We start from the raw sequence: 18973 nt of genomic DNA on the forward strand, positions 1-18973 counted from the left end.
TGCCCAATGCACTCGCTAGTGTTAGAGGCTCCGTTATGACAGCCTACCAGTACACTCGACATGGGCTTTGACTTCCCTGAGGTCGTGCCATGTGTTAGATGCAGAGTTCGATCCTTTCACGTTGGGACAAGGCTGCTTCAAAGTGCAATTGATCGCGATTGGCTGGTGTTCCAGGCTGCTTCGAACCACACCTCGCCGCGGTCGGCTAGTGACAATACATCCATGATCAGTCTGAACGTTGAGCAGCCCACTGCACCCATCAACACGGCAATTTACCTCCTGTCGTCACCTACGACTTACACTCTTAAACATATCTCACTTTTAACCATGCACACAAACAAGAAAGGACATGAACCTTCACTAGTACACAGCACCTTCCCTGACAGACCCCATTTTGACAGTCAGTTGGCTTGAAATGGCTTGGCTACTTGACTATCCAGAATGGTGCCGCATGGTCAATGGTTGCCAGCTGCTAGTTTGTTATTACGCGCTACAGCGGCGTATAATGACTAATTTAAGGCTGTGACGTTTAAGAATACACCGTTTCAAATGTACATTTCGCAATACCAAGCCCGATACCCAAGCCAATTATTTACGCGTGTCTCATTAAGCGGAATGCGTAATTTGAAAATTTTCCGCCAAAAAAGAAACAAACTAGGTGAAAACATCCAATAACTTTATGACTGTATGAAACGAATGTGTGTAGAAAGTTTTCAGATATGAAACACATCTACTTGGTGCGCAAAGGTTCTGAGGAATTATATCTAAGTGCTCAGTGCAATGCTTTTGTCATCCCCAAAAGATCTTTGACAGGACCTTTTCCGGACCAATTGTTGTCCTCGGAAAGCACTCGAAAAGACTTTTCCGGGTCAAACCAGCTTGTGTCGTCCTCAGTAAATACTAAGGTCAATGAGAACTGTGCGAGGACGTTTGTACCATATGAGGACGACCTCAGGACATCCAGTGTTGTCTGGGTCCTGTTATAGTTTTGAGCAGCCTTGACGGAGAACCGGGGTAACTTTAATTATGAAGCTTAACAGACCCTCTGTTTGTGGTGCGCGACGTGCAACAGTAGACAGGTGACGCCCGGCCGCAATAAAGATCACACACACACACACGCTACAACCACTGATAATATGAAGTTATCAGCACCACACAGCATTACACACACTAGTGCTTTCAAAGCTCTAAGTACCAGCTTTAACTAGGAAATGCAAATACTGATAAATTGCAAAAAGATTGTGACCACAAACAATTTTTTTTCCCATTGGTTTTCAGCATTATCGAAGCTATCTCGGAGGCATTGGTTTTGCCTTCAATTGTACACTCAGAAAGTGGATATGCATGTATCCCCATTCGTAGTATATACACACGGCAGATAATTGTCAGCAGAGCATTCGATCATGCCTAATAAAACACTTCAATGCACAGCAAGCAACTGCAAGCAAGAATGCAACCATAAAGCAAAAATCACCAGGGCCATTGGTGACGGATAAAGCGAGCTTCGTACCACTGATCGCATACACTGTTCGTGCATACAGTTAGTTTAGTACTTGCCTCAAGCTTGATGCCTTGGAATGCTCGCTTGCACTTAAATTGCCAGGTGCAGCATGCCGAAATAAATTAAACATATTTTGCATTCAGCCGGCATTTAGTTTTGATGAGCTTCCTACTTTCATGAAGCAAGTTTAGATTGAAGGAAGAAGCTTGCCAGGTCCTTGATTTTCAGGAAACTGCACCTCAAGACGAACAAAAGAGGAGGAGCTATGCACGTTCACTTGCGGACGGCTCTCTGTGCACTACCTAATTATCTTTCGCGTGGCGATGGAAGCGCTGGTGGCGGCGTTTTTCGCAGCGCCGCCTGGGCGGAGTCCTATGTCCATTTTCTTTGTGCCCATTTCGAAAAACTAGGCATAAAGTACCTTTTTTACATTCCCGAGGGCAGGAGCGTGCACATAACAAGCCTCCGACGTTTGCTGCTCCGCCGCCTTTGCCTTGATATCTGCCTTGTTCTTCAACAAGTTCCTCGGAGTGGTCGGTGGTATTCCGAAGTCGTCTGTGATGGTTGAACAATTCTCGCCCACCTCAACACATTGAATGGCCTTCAGCTTCGTCTAAAGTCAAGAGTCTTGTGCTTCTTGACGCTGGTCATAGCTACACGAGAAGAGGACAATTCAAGGAGTTTGCAGCGGCTTTGCACGCCATGCATACAAAAGAGAAATGCTGCGCATGCGGTGGTACGTAGGCGACGCGACAGCTCGAGAGCAACAAAGCGCTCGACAGGCCAAGACAGCTACCTGCGAGGGCAACAGCGAAAGGCCTGAGCTGTGGTTGGCGGCTCAAAACTCACAAAACCCAGTAAAAAAAGGTGAATCAGTCCAATTGGTGCAGTTCCTAGCAATGGGTCCTAAATGGCATGAATTGGAAAGCTACTGGGATGTGGTGCTTTAATGTGGAAGACCAATTGAACCACACAGTGATGATTAGTCATTCCAATAGGTCCACTAGTTTCCAATTGGTCTCCCAATTGGAATGCTTATCAGTCAATTGGTTGTACACATCCCAATCGGTAAACCATTGGAACAGTGAATTCCAATTGGCCAGCCAATTGGAATGCTTGTTGGTCCAAGTGGATGGGCACACCTAAATTGGAAAAGACTTTCCAATTGGAGGAGACCCTTTATAGGAAACATTCTAGTAGTAAAGAGTTCATGTTTTAAGTGTTCAACTGGTTGACCTGATAGACACCAGTTAATTTCAACTGGCTGACCAGATGAAGACCAGTTCTCTTCAACTGGTTAACCCTATGGAGTGCCATGTGCAAATTCTGTGAAGTCGGCAATAAGGGAAGTGGTAAAAATTTTGTAATATTTTTTTTGGAAATCATAAGACACCTTACTACAGTGCTATAGCTGCTGCAAACTTTTCTTGCCACTTAACTTCTTTATCACGCGAGCAGCTGCCGCAGATTATTCATAAGAGATTACAGTGAAAAAGTGGCTGAGCAAGCATTGGTTTGGTACTAACAACACTTCAAAAAATGCTGCATTCGAAGCAATGAAGTAAGGTCAAAATAAACTAAAAATTAATTTCTCACAACAAATTTGGTATTGTTTTTTTGATGAAAGCAGTAGTCGTGTAATTTATATCTTCATAAAAATGCATGCGCTCACAGTTCAAGCGCGTCGGCAAGTGCCATCAGCATCGTCATCACTACTGGACCATGCACCGCCGCTATAGAGAAAGGAAAAGACAAGAGAGGACATTCCGCGAAACCTGGCCTCAGGAAGTGCGTCACGACTACGTAACGAACTAGTGCTCTCACCAAACGTCAGAGGGCGCAAGCGAAAAAAAAAAACCGTTATAATCAATGCAACAGAATTGTTTTTACAAAATAATAATTATACGCCCAAATCTGGTATGTTCTTTATACATAAAAACAATTTATTCAACACACCTTACGTGATTATTTTTCTTCAGCCGTACTGTCATAAACACCATCCACCCAGCGACAAGCCCATGCATGACTGACAGAGGGAAGCTTTCGTCGCTTTCGTCAACGTCGGCTGCGTCGGCGTTTTCGTGTGTGAGATAACAGGTGAGGCACGTTTTCAAGTGAACCTTGTTGAATGACATGTTGTTGGGCTCGTTGGGTCATTTTTTCAGAAAACGGTTACACCTGCGCGAATAAGACACCATGCAACAATCATAGAAAGATGCCCACACACACGTTGCGCTTCGTGTGTGCCAGTTTGTTTCTTACGTGGCGTCTCATTCACGCAGTTGTAACTTTTTTCTGAAGCTTGTAAGGACGGGGAGGTTCGCTAAAAAGAAAGTTTGCGGCTCTATGCGGCAACTAGACGGGAACATTGTGCAACGTATGCAGTATAGCAAAGGCGGCACAGCGTCAAGCCGAGGCGACGCGTGCTGCGTCTGCCACGGACGCGAGCGTCTGTGCGCTGAGCATAGCTGGGCAGCTAGGTCATAGGCTCGGTGGCTCGGTGCAAAATATTGAGAAGCGTTCGCTGGGCCTTGCATGCTTCCCGACACGTTTCCCGAAGGCTCGGAACACGAATAATTCTTGGTGTGCCGGAGGCAAATCTGGACTAGCCAAGTGGCAATCATCTTCGTTTCTTTGCTAGCCTTGTGCCACTAGTGCAAGCTGCCCACAAATTTTTTTGACATTTCCAATATAATTTTACCGCACAAATTTCAACTACGATTTTTCTTCCCAATTTACTGTTGATACTGCGTACACACGAAGGTGCTAAAGTTCCCAGGCCGTGATACCATTTCATTACAAGGGATAGCGGCCTGGAAACTTCTGAAAATCTTTGTACGTGGTCTTGACGTCTATCTTTGTAAGTCAAGAGTTTTATGGGTCAGAGATGAATCACTGGTTTTGTATTGTGCATCGATTAGCTAATCATTCAAAGGGGTTTGCTGGTACACTTATGATGTGCACATATCTTTTTCGTAATTTGACAGCGAAGCATCCACTTACTAACATTTTCAGACCGCGCTGATGCCATGCCGTCCGGCGGTCCAAGCTACGGCAGCTACTGCTGTGTATCGTGGTGCTTCAACAATGGCAGAACCCACAAGAAGCCTGGGACGAGTTTCTTCTGCATACCACGGGACGGCAGGTGTGTTAAAGCTTTTGTATGGTTTGCATGTCTTTAGGCTTACTGTTCGTACTTGCTCAGTGAGGGTAACAATAAAAAATCACTATTCGAGCACTTCCCCTTCCAGCTGATAGTTCATTGTGTTAGCGTCCTCTATCCCGCTTTTGGTAAAATTTAGGGTGTCGCCGGTATGGCCGTAAAAATGTGAAAATTGACAGAAGACACAACACACGACTCACGCACTGTTAAGAAAATGTAAACAAAAGAAAACTGTATTTCATTGAAAAAAACTAGGTTACAATTATGACTCGCGCCACCGTTCAATTCCGCACATCGCACAACGCACAACCGCTCAAGTCGCTCGCAATTCGCAGACTCTCGTTCGTTCGCCGTTCTCGCTGCGTCTCTGGCTCTTCCCGCGCTTTCTCGCTCTCCTCTGTCGACCACATATCCGAATACACATACGCGCACGCACCACACACACACACACACCACACACACACGCGCGCGCGCGCGCACGTGCACAAATTGTTCCACGAAGTCAGTGGGACAAGTCCGTCGCTTAGCCATTCGGGGAAACAGTGTCGAACCTCCCACAGGCCGCGGATGCACAAAGGGACATGTTTCCATCTTCTTGCACTCGAACTGGCAAGGTGCATTAAAGCGGGCCGCCGCCTTTGTGCTGACCCGGCGCCCGCAGGTCTGGAAGGCTCGCCGATCGCTGCTGCCCGTAAACAAGGAGGACGGCCCCCTCGAGTGACCAACGGACACTCGCACGGCACAACACACGCAAAAAGAAAGAAATAAAACAAAACTTACAAGATTTGAGGCAGTCGCGTACACTCGGTCGTCCTGACAGTCATTAACGTCCTCGTTAATGGAAAAAAATCATAAACAAACCCACACGCCAATACACAAACAGAATTGTTTCCTTCGTCGAAGAAGACAAGAAAAAAAAAACAACTGTTTAAGTACGCACAGTTCACTCGGTAAATCCCGGCACGCACTGAAGTTTTCAACAGACGCCAACGCAACTATGGCGCACTCGCATAGGGATGGGTCTTGGCGCAGCTACGGGCCGAACGTCTCAGTCGTTGCACCTCACATTCGGGGGCGTCCGACTCCTCCGCAGACTCTCCGTCGTCATGAAGGTGTGAATGCGTATTGGTCGTTGTCCAGCACTTCAACTGCGACACGTGCGCAGTGGTCGCGAAGCGGCTCGCCCTTGTTTCGTCAAGGTCGGCAACTCGATACGTGTCAGCTGGCAACACTGCCGTGATTACAAGAGGGCCCCTATATTTTGGCTGGGTTTTGGCAGGCTTTTCCGTCTGTTCTGGAGCCCTCGTCATGAAGACCACGTCACCGACACCGTACATTTTAGCCGGGAAGTGGTGTTTGTCGTAAGCGACCTTCATCTTCTTCTGCTCGCTCACGAGGCGCTGCCGTACACGTTCGCGCAGCCCGCCAGGCTCCTCCCACTCTGACGCTTTAGATTCAACCAAGCGCTTCAGTGCCACGCTGTGAAATTCCGGTCGATAACCGTGTAACATCTCGAAGGGAGTCTTCCCAATCGTCTTGTTTACAGCGTTGTTCAAGCTGCACTCTGCCTCACTGAGCTTTACGGCCAAATCTCGCTGCTCTGTATTGACCATTGATGTAGTAATGACTGGGCTCGCATACTCGGAATGTGTCTCAGTTCCGATTCCCTCTCTTTTGCACTCTCCGACGATGTCACGTATAGCCTCTCGCTTTGCTGCATTCGTGCGGTAGGGCCGAACAGCCACGGGTGCGCTACCAGGCATCTCCTGTATGTCCATCGAAAGGGCAGATGTGCAGCCAAGTTCGCAGAGATTGGCGGCGAAACAATCCTGGTACTCATTTCGGAGGCACGCGAGCTTACGACGCTGCTCCTCTGTTACGGAGGGGTCCATTTTAATTCCCTCGCACCCGAACGGCCGTCGCGCCTCCGTAACCAGAATTTGCTCTGGCCTCGCCGCGCTGCACTCCTCTCTGCACTCATTTATTTCCTTCATCTCGCAACCCGGGATGTCCACCTCTGTCGCGTGGCCAAGTCTTTGTCCTTTACGCAGAACCACGTCATCATTTCTGCTCGTAAACACCGGCACAGTAACCTCTCCGTCCTCCATGTCAACAAGAATTTCGCACCCACAGTTGTTGAATAGCACTGCACCAGTGACGTTAGACTGCGATGACAGTCTCACCCAATTTATAACATTGGCCTGCAGTGGGGTCTCTTCAGCAGTTTTCAAACGTAATTTCGGACATGAAACGAAGGGTTCGAGATGTGAGAATGGGCACTCGTCTCTATGCCAGAATTGCAAGCTGTCGCCCAGCTTAGCGTAGGTCACATATGGCAGCTCGGTAAACGTGCGACCGACAAGCAAATCGACCGACTGGACCTCGTCGGGTACAACAAGTATCTGTATGTTCTTGCCAACGACGCCATCTATCAGCAAGTCGGCCCGGCACCTGCCAATCGCACGAGCAGCTGGAACTCCCTGGCTGCCGAAACCATACAGAGCTGTAGCATCTTCCAGCACTTCCGCTCCGCACCGCACCGCCGCTGATTCGCGCAGTAAGCAACCGGAACTGCCTGTGTCTATCATGCCAATCAAAGTCTCATTGCCATTCCATTTAACTTGCTTCAAAAGTACGCCAGGGTCAATTTTCTCTCCAGAGACAGCGTTGGTCTCATTTCTGGGGCCTCTTGCTTGGCAGTGTTTTTGGGTATGCCCAGTCTTCCCACATTTTAGACATTTTTCTATTCGTCTTTCCTCTGGGCAATCCCGCGAAATGTGTCCGAATTTGAAACAATTATAACATTTTCGCTCACCATACTGATTTGTGATAGGTGGTCGCTGGTCCCGCCTGTCGTACCCAGACGCACCCTGCAGCGGTGCCTTGGGTGCAGGTTGCATACGAGGTGCATCGCTTGGCGCTCTTCGCTCAGCCGCTGTCCCGAAGCGTTCCCGTCGCTCACGGTCGATCCTCTCAAATTCCTGAATGTCGTGCAACAGGTCATCCGCGTCTTCGTGCGACCTTCCAAGAAGCATTGTGCATAGCTCCCGTGATCGCAGACCGGTCAGCACCTGCTCCCTCGTATCACAGAAATCTAAGTGCGCCTCTCTGCAAAGGCGCACCTTCTCGTGGAAGTACGCAGCCGTGTTCTCATTTCGCTGCTGCATTCGCTCTTGCATACGCCTCCATCTCTCCGCCGCCCGTGTGTGGCTGTAGAAAGTCCGCCCGAACATCCGCTCGAAATCGTCCCACGATGAAATTTCAGCAGCTCTCGAACGGTACCAATCTTTTGCGGCGCCGACCAGGTGACACTTGGCAGTTTCGAGCAGGAATGGCGTTGGCCACCGGTGAAGCGTAGCCGTCTGGCGCAAACCTTCCATCCATTCCCGGGCTGCTGACGCGCAACCATCACCGGAAAAGTCTGCAATATTTCTGCTCAAATCGGGCATCACCTGAAACGTGTTGATGGCCGCCTGGTGTGGAGCTCCCGACGACTCCGGCTGAGGCAGCCGCCGCAGCAGGTCCGCCAACAAGCGGTCTTTCTCGCGCAAAGCGTCGAAAAGTTCCCGCTTGGTGAGCCCAGCACAGTCGTCGTCATCACGGTGACCACTCTCCCCCGGCGATGATCCGTCCAGCATGGCTGATGTTAGCTCTCTAGAAGTGCGCGCTCACTGGAAGTCCACCATTTCTTTGTTCTCGCACTGACGCAATCGCACTCCTCGCTAAGATTTTCCAAACTCGTTCCGAACGTTTTTTTTTTTTTAAAATCGGTCAAATCCCACTTCTGATGAATGTTAGCGTCCTCTATCCCGCTTTTGGTAAAATTTAGGGTGTCGCCGGTATGGCCGTAAAAATGTGAAAATTGACAGAAGACACAACACACGACTCACGCACTGTTAAGAAAATGTAAACAAAAGAAAACTGTATTTCATTGAAAAAAACTAGGTTACAATTATGACTCGCGCCACCGTTCAATTCCGCACATCGCACAACGCACAACCGCTCAAGTCGCTCGCAATTCGCAGACTCTCGTTCGTTCGCCGTTCTCGCTGCGTCTCTGGCTCTTCCCGCGCTTTCTCGCTCTCCTCTGTCGACCACATATCCGAATACACATACGCGCACGCACCACACACACACACACACGCGCGCGCGCACGTGCACAAATTGTTCCACGAAGTCAGTGGGACAAGTCCGTCGCTTAGCCATTCGGGGAAACAGTGTCGAACCTCCCACAGGCCGCGGATGCACAAAGGGACATGTTTCCATCTTCTTGCACTCGAACTGGCAAGGTGCATTAAAGCGGGCCGCCGCCTTTGTGCTGACCCGGCGCCCGCAGGTCTGGAAGGCTCGCCGATCGCTGCTGCCCGTAAAGAAGGAGGACGGCCCCCTCGAGTGACCAACGGACACTCGCACGGCACAACACACGCAAAAAGAAAGAAATAAAACAAAACTTACAAGATTTGAGGCAGTCGCGTACAATTGCCAATGCAGGATGAAAGCATGGATGCAGTATGCTGGACGCGATGATCTCCTTAGTAAGCCGGCCAGCCTATTGTACGCAACGTACAGGGTTTGTGGCGACCATTTTACTGCTCAAAGTTTCATGGACCTTGCGCACACAAGGCTTACAAGAATGGCTGTTCCCAGTGTGCGACCAGCTGCACCATGTGTGATTGACTGAAACTCAAATATGTGCAATAGCAGCCGCTTGTATTGAATCAGTGGCGACAGTTAACTGCGAAGATCTTTGTAGCCGATGGAGAAACCTCACTATAGAAGTAACACTTGGAAAGTTTTAAATTTTGTGAATTGTGGGCTATTACCTTCCTAACAGCAGCTTTACATATCTGTCGTTTTTTGATGCTCTTGACCTGCGCAACTTGTTGTGAAAGACTTTAAAGGGCTATGTCATGTTATCTTCAACCCTGAGTGCACATGTACGTATACCTTTCATCAGTGAAAGCTGGCACTGTTGACAATTCCAAAAATCACAAATTACTTGTTTCCTAGTTGGTGCCTTCTCTTTTCTTCCACCTTCGACCAATTTATGCGTTTGAAAGAGCTGTTTAAGTTTCCCCATGCTACAAGCTTTGTAACTTGTACCAACTGCACATATATGCAGGTTCTCTGAGCGTCGCTTCAAGTAGTGACTGTGACATGGCTGCAGAAGCTGCACTGCAAGGTGCGGATGAGCTTCAGTTTGTGTTATTTTAAGCCTCTTACTGACACATTGTCGTAATTTCATTTCTTCAGGACCTGTGGTAGAGGCTTCAAAAAGCGGCTCCCACACATTGAGGTGCCCCGATGAGCAGGGTGCGTTCAGTGTCGCGATTTCTTTTTTTTACCCAAATTGACTGTTGACCAAACCTCTGCAGGTGGCAGCTCCCTTGTAGCTGGTGAAAGAATTTCTGCTGACTTCGTCTTGCCAAAGAAAACCTTAACCAGTCGTTCAGCTGTCACAAAAGGAACTTGTGTGACCGGTAAGTTGTATGTTCACTTCAACACCAGAGTGGATTGATATAGAGACTTCCGCAGGCCGCTCGCAAGATTGTTCCGACAGCACTGTCCGAGGCACTGAACAAGCTTCACAAGACCCTCCAGAAGACGTCTCCGCCAACAGCTCCACGCCTGAGTGCCCTAGAGAAAATGGTGACTATGCTTTTATTGCAGCTGTTTTTAATGTGCTATTTTATGTTTAGGACATTCTGAGGAAACTATCCTCAAAAGGACACTACGTGTGCACTTACAAAATGTAAGGGTGGGCTCTAAGTGATTTTCATATTTTTTGTGCATTGTCAACATTGTGAATGGTTTGTTTTTAGGTAGTAAAATCGAAAACTTTGCACCGCAGAAAGTTGTGCACCTTGGGTCTGAAAGAGCGAGGAAATTGCTGGTATGGGATTAGTTGTTCTTCGCTTTTAAATCCATTTTTTTGTTTATTGCAGTGCGTTTCTGTGTGCCAGCGACAATGTCTCCATCAATGAAGTACAAGCAAACCATTAAACATCTGCAAGCCAAAGTAGCAGCACAGCGGAAAACTATCAAAAGACTGTGGAGACAGCCTCACCAAGCACTGTTATCGACTTCAAAGGCCCTTGGAGTTATCCGACTGCACGTCACCGAGGAGGTTTTTAAACTTCTTTCTGCACATGTTCGCTTGAGGCCCAAACGCAAGGGCAAGCGGTTTCCCGTGTGGTTCAAGAAATTCGCTCTTCACTTAAACTTCCGAGGTCCGCAAGCATACCGATTTCTGGCTCCATATTTTTCTTTGCCCTCCCGGCGTTCATTAAGGAGGTGGCTAGCTAATGTAAAGATGACTCCAGGCATATTTCCAGGAATCCTTTCTTCCATTGCAACAAACACTCAAGCTTGGAATGAACGGGACCGAGTGTGCGCTTTAGTTTTCGATGAAATAGCACTCAAAAAGAATTTGTACTATGATGCTGCAAGAGACGTTGTCCAGGGTTTTACAGATGATGGCACTCATCGCACTTCAACCATCGCTGATCGAGCACTGGTTTTTCTTCTTGTTGGTGTTTCGAGAAAGTGGATTCAACCGGTTGCTTTTACTATAGGGCATACATCAACACCATCATCTGTTATGCATAACTTGCTGGTGTCACTCATTTTGGAGCTTAGGAGCATTAATATTGCAATGAAAGCAGTCATTTGTGACCAGGGCAGTTCAAATGTAAGTCTCGCTAACCAACTAAGAGTGACTGTAGCAAAGCCTTTTTTTGAAGTTAATGGTGAGCGGGTGTATTACATTTTTGATGTTCCGCATTTAATTAAAACAACGTGCAATAATGTCCAAGCACACAAGTTATACATTGGGGATGACATCGTTAACTGGTCGCACATTGTAAGCCTTTACCAATCCTCACATGAGTTGCGGTTGCGATTGGCTCCAAAGTTGACTGAACGGCACGTTCATCAGAAACCTTCTTCTAATATGAAGGTCAGCAGAGCAACTCAGGTCCTCAGTGCATCAGTTTCGATTGCTATCACGGCAATGGTGTATGCGAAGGTGCTGCCTGCCTCGGCCATCACTACAGCTCAATTTTGTGATCGTATGGACAGGATTTTCGGTGCCTTGAACAGCTCGAGTAAAAAAAGAACTTCGCAAAAGCTGCGGCATGCAATCATGAAAAATTATTCAGAGCTGATTGACTTCCTCCGAGGCCAGCTTCCCTGGATTTCATCATGGCAGTTTGTTGGCAGTTTCGATTGCTATCACGGCAATGGTGTATGCGAAGGTGCTGCCTGCCTCGGCCATCACTACAGCTCAATTTTGTGATCGTATGGACAGGATTTTCGGTGCCTTGAACAGCTCGAGTAAAAAAAGAACTTCGCAAAAGCTGCGGCATGCAATCATGAAAAATTATTCAGAGCTGATTGACTTCCTCCGAGGCCAGCTTCCCTGGATTTCATCATGGCAGTTTGTTGGCAGACGTCAACCACAAACCGTCGTAGGTTGGCGAATTACAATTCAGGCAATTTGTCAACTATGGGACGACCTCTCCAAAAATTACAATTTTGAATACCTGTTAACATGCAGGCTTCAACAGGATCCTCTGCAGAACATATTCGGCCACATTAGGCAAAAACAGGGTTGCAACCCCAACCCCAATGTAGCACAATTTATTTGTGGCCTGAAGCACCTCTGCATAAGAAAACTCTTCAAGCTGTCAGAATACGGAAATGTCGAGGATGATGAATGTGACCTCCTCCAGGAGCAGCTCTCGCCATTCTCCCTCACCAGTGCGTCTATTGTGGATAATGAGGAGTGTGCACAGCCACAGCCTGACGACTTTCCCGTTATAGACGATCTCTCTGAACTTGCGACCAACATTCACTCCCATATTATCGATGACTCCGCTGCATATTATGTAGCTGGTTTTCTCATCAAACACTTCCTTCGGAATGCATGTGACGGTTGCAGTTGCCCACAGTTACTGAAAGACGACAGTGAGAGGCTTAAGGGTACCCACCAGTATTTCACAATGCTCAAAGCATACCAGGTCCCCAGCAAACTTTTTGGGAATCTCACTGTGCCATCAGAAGCAGCTTTTGCATACGTACAACAACTTGAATCTCACTTTCTTGCCATAATTGAGGCCACTGCACATCACCTGAAAGTGTGCAATGTTTTGTATCACCATTTGTCAAGTGTTGGCGATTTTCATTTCTGCTCTGCTGGGTGTCACGCGAAGTTTCTGAAAATGTTTTGCCGGGTTCGTTTATGTTGGCATGTGCGTTTTGTGAACCGAAACTTATATAGGGTTAGGTTCCAGTCTTCAATCTCAGGCATACAGCTTGACAAGTTCAAAGGTTAGTAATTAGCGGCGGGTTTACACTAAAGTACTCGAGTTGAGCCGAATCCTGCAATAGCTTTGTTATGTTATTACTTCGTTACAGCAGACTTCATTATGGACTTATATGCTTATATTTAGTTCAACTGGACTAACCACTCCTTCGTTGCATACTGTCACGGACGGCTATTTTTGGCGACACCGCGTCACGGCAATTAACGGGCGCCGTACTGCCCGACTGACCGTGAGAAACGGCGGCGCATGAAGGGGAGCCGAGAAGTGCAAAATGGGGTGCTCTTCTTAGAACGTCGCCGCCGACGGTTAATCCTTTTGTAACTGTGGCGGCGTCTGCAAGGTCGTAGAAGGCCGCGGTATACCCCGAACAAGGATTAGACTACGAGACACGCCGGCTAAGAGCTAAGTGGTTGACCGTTCCCACGGGGAAAAGCGTGGGAAACGCTCTGGTGGCCAAGCCGTATGACAACAACCCGACAGGTTGTCACTCTCGCTAGTTGCGGGCCCTCTCCCAATTAAAAAGGGGTGGGGTCAAAATATTTTTGGGGCGGAGTTTCCATCAATTAAACGCGCATGATTGGACCCAGGTAGAGGTCTCTTGTCCCCAAGGAAGAGAGCGAGGAGACACGAGGGGGATTTAAGCGCAGGATTTTGCCCTGCTAGGGAGACTAGTCGCTGACCAACATGGTGTAGAAACAGATCAACAAGCATCTCTTCTAGAAGTTGTTAGTGTGGCTCTGTATCGGCTGGCCACCTAAACTTAGCCGTTCGTCTAGTTGTGACGCGATATTAATGTCTGCAACGTAGACATCGGGACTTCGCCTCGAGTTAGCTCAACCTGCTCGAAGTCACCTGCAAGCACTAGCCTCCCGGAGCCACCAGCGTTGCAACACCGCCGACATCGCAGTCGTGCCAGAACTCGCTTCGACTTCTCGCATCCGATCGTCGGGGACACAACGCTGCCGGTCATCACACGTATGCCTTCACCTGTTTATATCTTCGAACTTTCTCCTCTGTAGTTCTGTTGTGTTAGTTTGTGTAGCTTGTAATAGTTCTCTCGCGTAAGCTTATTTATTGTTTTTATATGTATTTGTATCAAGTGTTGATGTAATTTGTGAGCTGTATTGAAGTGTTGTATTAGATCCCGTGTGCTGCAATATCACTAGAGTAAAGTTTGTTTTGTTTTCCCACGTCTCTGATCTCTTCACTGTCTCTGCTTGCGTACGGAACGAACCAACCTGCTGTCATTCCCGTCGCCGACTTCGCACTGACGACGCTAGAGTGGCAGCTTGTAACACATACATTGTTTTGGTTACCCGCTATGAGGAGTAGGGACTCGCTCGAAGTGATTCGCTGTATTCGCTCGAAGTGATTTGCATAACCTTAAAAAGAATGTTGGGTATCCTGTCTGTATTTTTGTAGTAAATGCGGGCGGACTGTACACTTTACAGTGGGTCGCTTGGTCACTGTGTATGCTTTATCTTTCCAGCTCAAGTAATATATTGATAACAAAACCGCTTGTTGAAATGTCTTCAAGCGGGTAAGGAACACAATATGAAGTGGGCACGGTTCACGTTATCACGCTTTTCGTATTTTAGCTTCTCATCAATCTCCTCATCTCGCCCATCAAAATTTTCAAAAGAATACCCAAACTTGTAGCGTTTGATGGGGCTGCGGATGCTGCCATTTTATTTTAGGGGCGAAGTTCCTTATGGCGTGGCTTGGGCGTCCCTCGTATGTAACCACCAGTGGCACATACCCGAAATAGGTATAACACTTGACCTCCAAGGTGGTGCCAGTGAGAGATTTCTTCTGTGCGTTGTTTAGCAATAAAAAATAGTGCTTAATGTACATGCCAATGGCTGCTAATGGGGAATAAGAGACATGAGCATTCAGCTTTTAGTCAACGCGCACGCTGCGATCCCCATTAGCAGCCATTGGCATGTACATTGAGCACTATCGGGCAAGAAAGGGATGCTACATTATACTCGCTGGGTGTAACCTCCTTAGCTTTAGAAAGGTTTAGCAAGCGTTGAGCCGCAGTGCCATGAATACAATGAACTTGTATATACCATGAATGAACTCAAGGTGGTTAAAAATGAGAAGTAGATACGAAGCGCAAGCCGTAAGAAAGTAAAAGCCGAATTCTCCTGTCTCTCATTTCTCATTAGCAGCCATTGGCATGTAAATTGAGCCCTATCTGACAGGGAAAGGTTGCTACGTTATACCCGCTGGGCGTAACCTCCTTGGTTTTCGAAAGGTTTAGCGAGCGTTTGGTCGCAGTGCCATGAATACAATGAACTAGAATATACCATGAACTCGAGGTGGTTAAAGGTGGGAAGTGGACCCAAAGAGCAGGCCGTAAGAAAGTGTGCGTGTGCCACCTCTCGTTTAGTCCTTGGAATGTCCGCTGGATGGCGGTGCTTCTATATGGGGAATATATGATAAAAAGATGCGAGATGGTGGGACTTGGAGTGTTGAATAGATGAACGAACGGACACACAAACAGATGCATGGATGGACGCATGAACGGACGCAGGGGCGGATGCATGAAAGAACGCAGGGACGGGCGCACAAACAGACGCATGGACGGTCACGCAGACGGACGCATGGACGGACGAATGCTTCGCCCCACTCTCCATCATTCACTCCGTGGATATGGTGCCATTTTTTATATAGCTTGTGAGTGATAATGTACGATGTAGAGCCTTTGTGAAAAATAATGAGCCAAAGTGGTTTTCTTCTCCTATTTATTAGCCCTGTAATGCCGCTCTCGTAGCACCAATTAAGGTCCACAATTCTGGATAAGTGATGACTACAATCTATTTTATCGCAAGCGTCACAGCAACACCCAGGCGCAAATCACTTGGGATCTTAAGTTTGTGATGAAGGCGACGCATAAGAAGAGCCACAAGACCTGCCAGTGTTGTAGCATAAAGTTTGTCTTTCACGTAGTGAGCAAGCTGCAAAGCCCTACCTTTCTGAGGACAAGCAGGCATCAAGTCTGCTTTTTTTAATTTTGGGCTAGCTGTTCTTAAGCACAGCTAGCACACTGCACCTTTGCCTTTCTGCTATATTGTGTTGTGTGGTTTCTGTGCGCTCTTTTTTTCTATGCATTATTTCGGTTAACCCCAGGCGTGATTCGCGACTTCATTGCTGTGTATATGTCACTTCTTCCTTCTTCATCAGCATTGTGGGCTGTGTTTTTGCCAGAGATCCTTACTTACCCACTGGCCCGGTATGTCATACTTCACCAGCTTCTCGGCGTCTGCCAACTTTCGCGATGGGTGTGTTGCCTGTGTTCTCTCTGTATTTGTTACAATATTTGTTACAATTTATTTGTAAGGCGAGATGCATTTGTTGTCTACCTCTGTCATATCGTGCTTTTTATATTTTCAGACTCTACCTTGCCTTTGAATAAAACATTGCGGATACTCTGTCTCTTTGACTGATATATACATTGATCACTTGTTCAAAAAGAAAAACACAAGCGCAATGAATAAAACCGTAATGAATTATAATTACCTGCATCTCTTTTTATTATAACTTAATCGAAATAAAAATTACGTCACCACCAATTCGCACAAACCACTGAATAAAACAGCACACGGAATCGCTAAATCAAAACGACCTACAAAAACTATCCATTTGGGCGATGAAAAGTGGTCTAAAATCATGAACTTTCGTCATAGCCAAACGTCGGTTACGCAAAGTAATTCAAAATTTGCGCCAGTGAAACCGAAACAGGAAGCGCACGCCACTTGCTCTCACCAACCACCAGGTGTGCTAGGGTCGATTGGGCCGCTGGGGTCTACGGGAGTGTCCACTCTTAACCTTTGTTTTATTTCTCTATGCCACCGCAGTGAACACCACGTACCTTAGACTGGCCGTCTAGTTGGACACCAGTTCTCTTCAACTAGCGAACCATTTAGATGCCAGCTAGCTTCAATTGAATGACTACATCAATTCGAATCGGTTAACTAATTGAACGCCACCTAGTTTCAACTGGGGGACCATTTATGTATAAGTAGATTACAAATTCCACACCAGTTTACTTCAACTGGTTAGCCATTTGGGCACCAGTTAGCTTCAATTGGATGACCAATTGGTCCCCCACCTACATCAATTGGTCAACCAATCAGCCACCAGTTCTGTCTGAATGGTTATAACCAATTGGATATGAACTGGTTCACCAACCAGATACAATTGATACGTTTCCGACTGGTGGCGAAATTCCAATGGGTTGGAAACCACTTGATGTCGATTGGTATTTTTTCAATTGGACCACTTAAACTTTTTTGACCGAGAACAGCAGCAAAAAATAAAAGAAATGGCGAATAAGAAGGACGAAGGACGTCAGCTTCTTTGTTCCTGCTCCCCCGAGCCGACGTGTACCCTGAGAAAGCATGAAAGAGAGAATGAGAAACTGAAAAAAAATTTTGCGCAGACCGCAGTCCGAGCCCTCTTGCCCTTACAATGTTTTGAGTGTTTCGGGTTTTGGCGGCCGCGCAGAGGTGGCTGGCCCCGCAGCTGGGAGTGCCAAAAACGCGCCTTCCAACTCGGCTTCCAATCCAACTCGCGCGTGCAGCCGCGCTGCCGCCGAGATAGCGAGGGGCGGAGGGGGGGGGGGGGCAATTGCCAGAGAGCACTTTCCAGCTTTCACGGCGTTCGATAAATCTGAAGGCGGCTGAAAATACGGTTCGATATGAACGTACGAATTCCTATACTTTTTCAAACGAATTTCAAGGGGATAACTTCAGAGTTCGATATACCCAAAAATTCGGTATATGGGGGCTCGATATACCCGTGTCCGACTGTATTGCTTTCGGAGCACTCGAATCCAAATTTTGAGCAGGTTACGGGGAAAATTTTTTTTTCATGATGAAAGAAAAAGTTTGGAGCGGTATGAAAAAGGCTTACACTTAGAAAAAAAAAGATTTACAATCTATTCAACGTCTCTTGCAGAGTGAGTGTGAACACTGCTCTTTCAAGAAAGGGAGTATTTTTTACCACCCCACTCAGCAAACTGTGAATAACTCCACGTCATCATTTGCATTCCTGTCAAATCCTTTGACAGACTAAAAAATCATATGTAGATCTGCCAAGATGATGACCTTGAAACTCGGGAGAATCGTAAAACTGAAGAGTAGACGAGGTGGCGAAAAAAAGAAAGAACTGGCGTACAGATTTGTTTGATTTTTTTTTAGGGCTGCAGAAGTGTCATGCAGTGCTCCAAATGATTGCCATAACTTTTTTAGACGTTAGCGATCTTGTTTCGTACTGCCAAATATGTGGTGTATACACACATGAGTAATTGAACAAACTGTGCTGTATCCCGCGAGAATGGTGCTAATAGCGTCTTCCTAATCTTAAAACGCTTTTCCGCAGGCTACGAGTGTAATGCGGCAAAGTTGACCTAAGCGGCGTTCTGCACGGGATAGTGCAAGACCAAGAAACTTTCAAACCGCTATCACCCCCCCCCCCCCCCTTTTTTTTTTCACGATGGGGTCAGGTTTAGGGAACAACTTCTCTGTTCGCTTGCAAGACGCGTTTGACTTCATGAAGTAACAACAGCGCGCGCCTCTTCACCCGGCACGGGATATGCATCGCATGCTGTTACTAAGGAAACTAACGAGGTCACCAGCAACGCTTGCATTCGCAGCATCTCGAGTTCACGCGCAGTAACAGCGGCGTGCGCTTCTAGCTTTAGTTTGTACCATACCATAGCCGCCGCGTTGGCCGAGTAGGAAATTCGTAGTTCCCGCGAAAGGTTGCTGACTGCGTCAACACGCTTATGTTTTGAAGTTGCGTCGTCCCGCCCAAAATTATCCGCTGTGTTCAGCTGACCAATGGGCACAGGGCGTTGTCACTTCATCTTGTCGATCACGTTTCGTGAATGTTCTGGAGTAAATATCTTGCGCCGTACTTAAGGGAGGGTCTGCGTGTCTGGATCCCTGAAATAATTGACGCGAACTAGAGATG

General features: G+C 47.3%; 3 protein-coding genes across 4 annotated transcripts in view; 1 reads left to right on the plus strand and 2 right to left on the minus strand.

Annotated features, from left to right (window-relative positions):
• The window catches only part of LOC119178488 (uncharacterized), a 95098-nt gene that overhangs the window by 37802 nt on the left and 38323 nt on the right, over positions 1–18973 (minus strand). The gene's annotated exons all lie outside the window — the stretch shown is intronic.
• Positions 4922–8309, minus strand: LOC142790432 (uncharacterized). Its single transcript, XM_075885272.1, has one exon. The coding sequence runs from the start codon at positions 8300–8302 to the stop codon at positions 5660–5662; it is 2643 nt and encodes an 880-aa protein (XP_075741387.1). The 5' UTR covers positions 8303–8309; the 3' UTR covers positions 4922–5659.
• Positions 9608–18411, plus strand: LOC142770886 (uncharacterized). The gene is made up of 6 exons (XM_075872697.1): positions 9608–9846; positions 9918–9977; positions 10040–10144; positions 10200–10313; positions 10610–10945; positions 18380–18411. The coding sequence occupies exons 1-6, from the start codon at positions 9822–9824 to the stop codon at positions 18409–18411; spliced, it is 672 nt and encodes a 223-aa protein (XP_075728812.1). The 5' UTR covers positions 9608–9821.

The sequence above is a fragment of the Rhipicephalus microplus genome, chromosome 1 (assembly GCF_043290135.1).
Source record: "Rhipicephalus microplus isolate Deutch F79 chromosome 1, USDA_Rmic, whole genome shotgun sequence".
Taxonomy (NCBI): Eukaryota; Metazoa; Arthropoda; class Arachnida; order Ixodida; family Ixodidae; genus Rhipicephalus; species Rhipicephalus microplus.

Coding starts and splice junctions, on each gene's coding strand:
- LOC142790432 (XM_075885272.1), bottom strand. CDS start 8,302: ATGCTGGACGGATCATCGCCGGGGGAGAGTGGTCACCGTGATGACGAC.
- LOC142770886 (XM_075872697.1), top strand. CDS start 9,822: ATGGCTGCAGAAGCTGCACTGCAAG. Junction 9,847..9,917: donor TGCAGAAGCTGCACTGCAAG/GTGCGGATGAGC, acceptor TCATTTCTTCAG/GACCTGTGGTAGAGGCTTCA. Junction 9,978..10,039: donor GAGGTGCCCCGATGAGCAGG/GTGCGTTCAGTG, acceptor AAACCTCTGCAG/GTGGCAGCTCCCTTGTAGCT.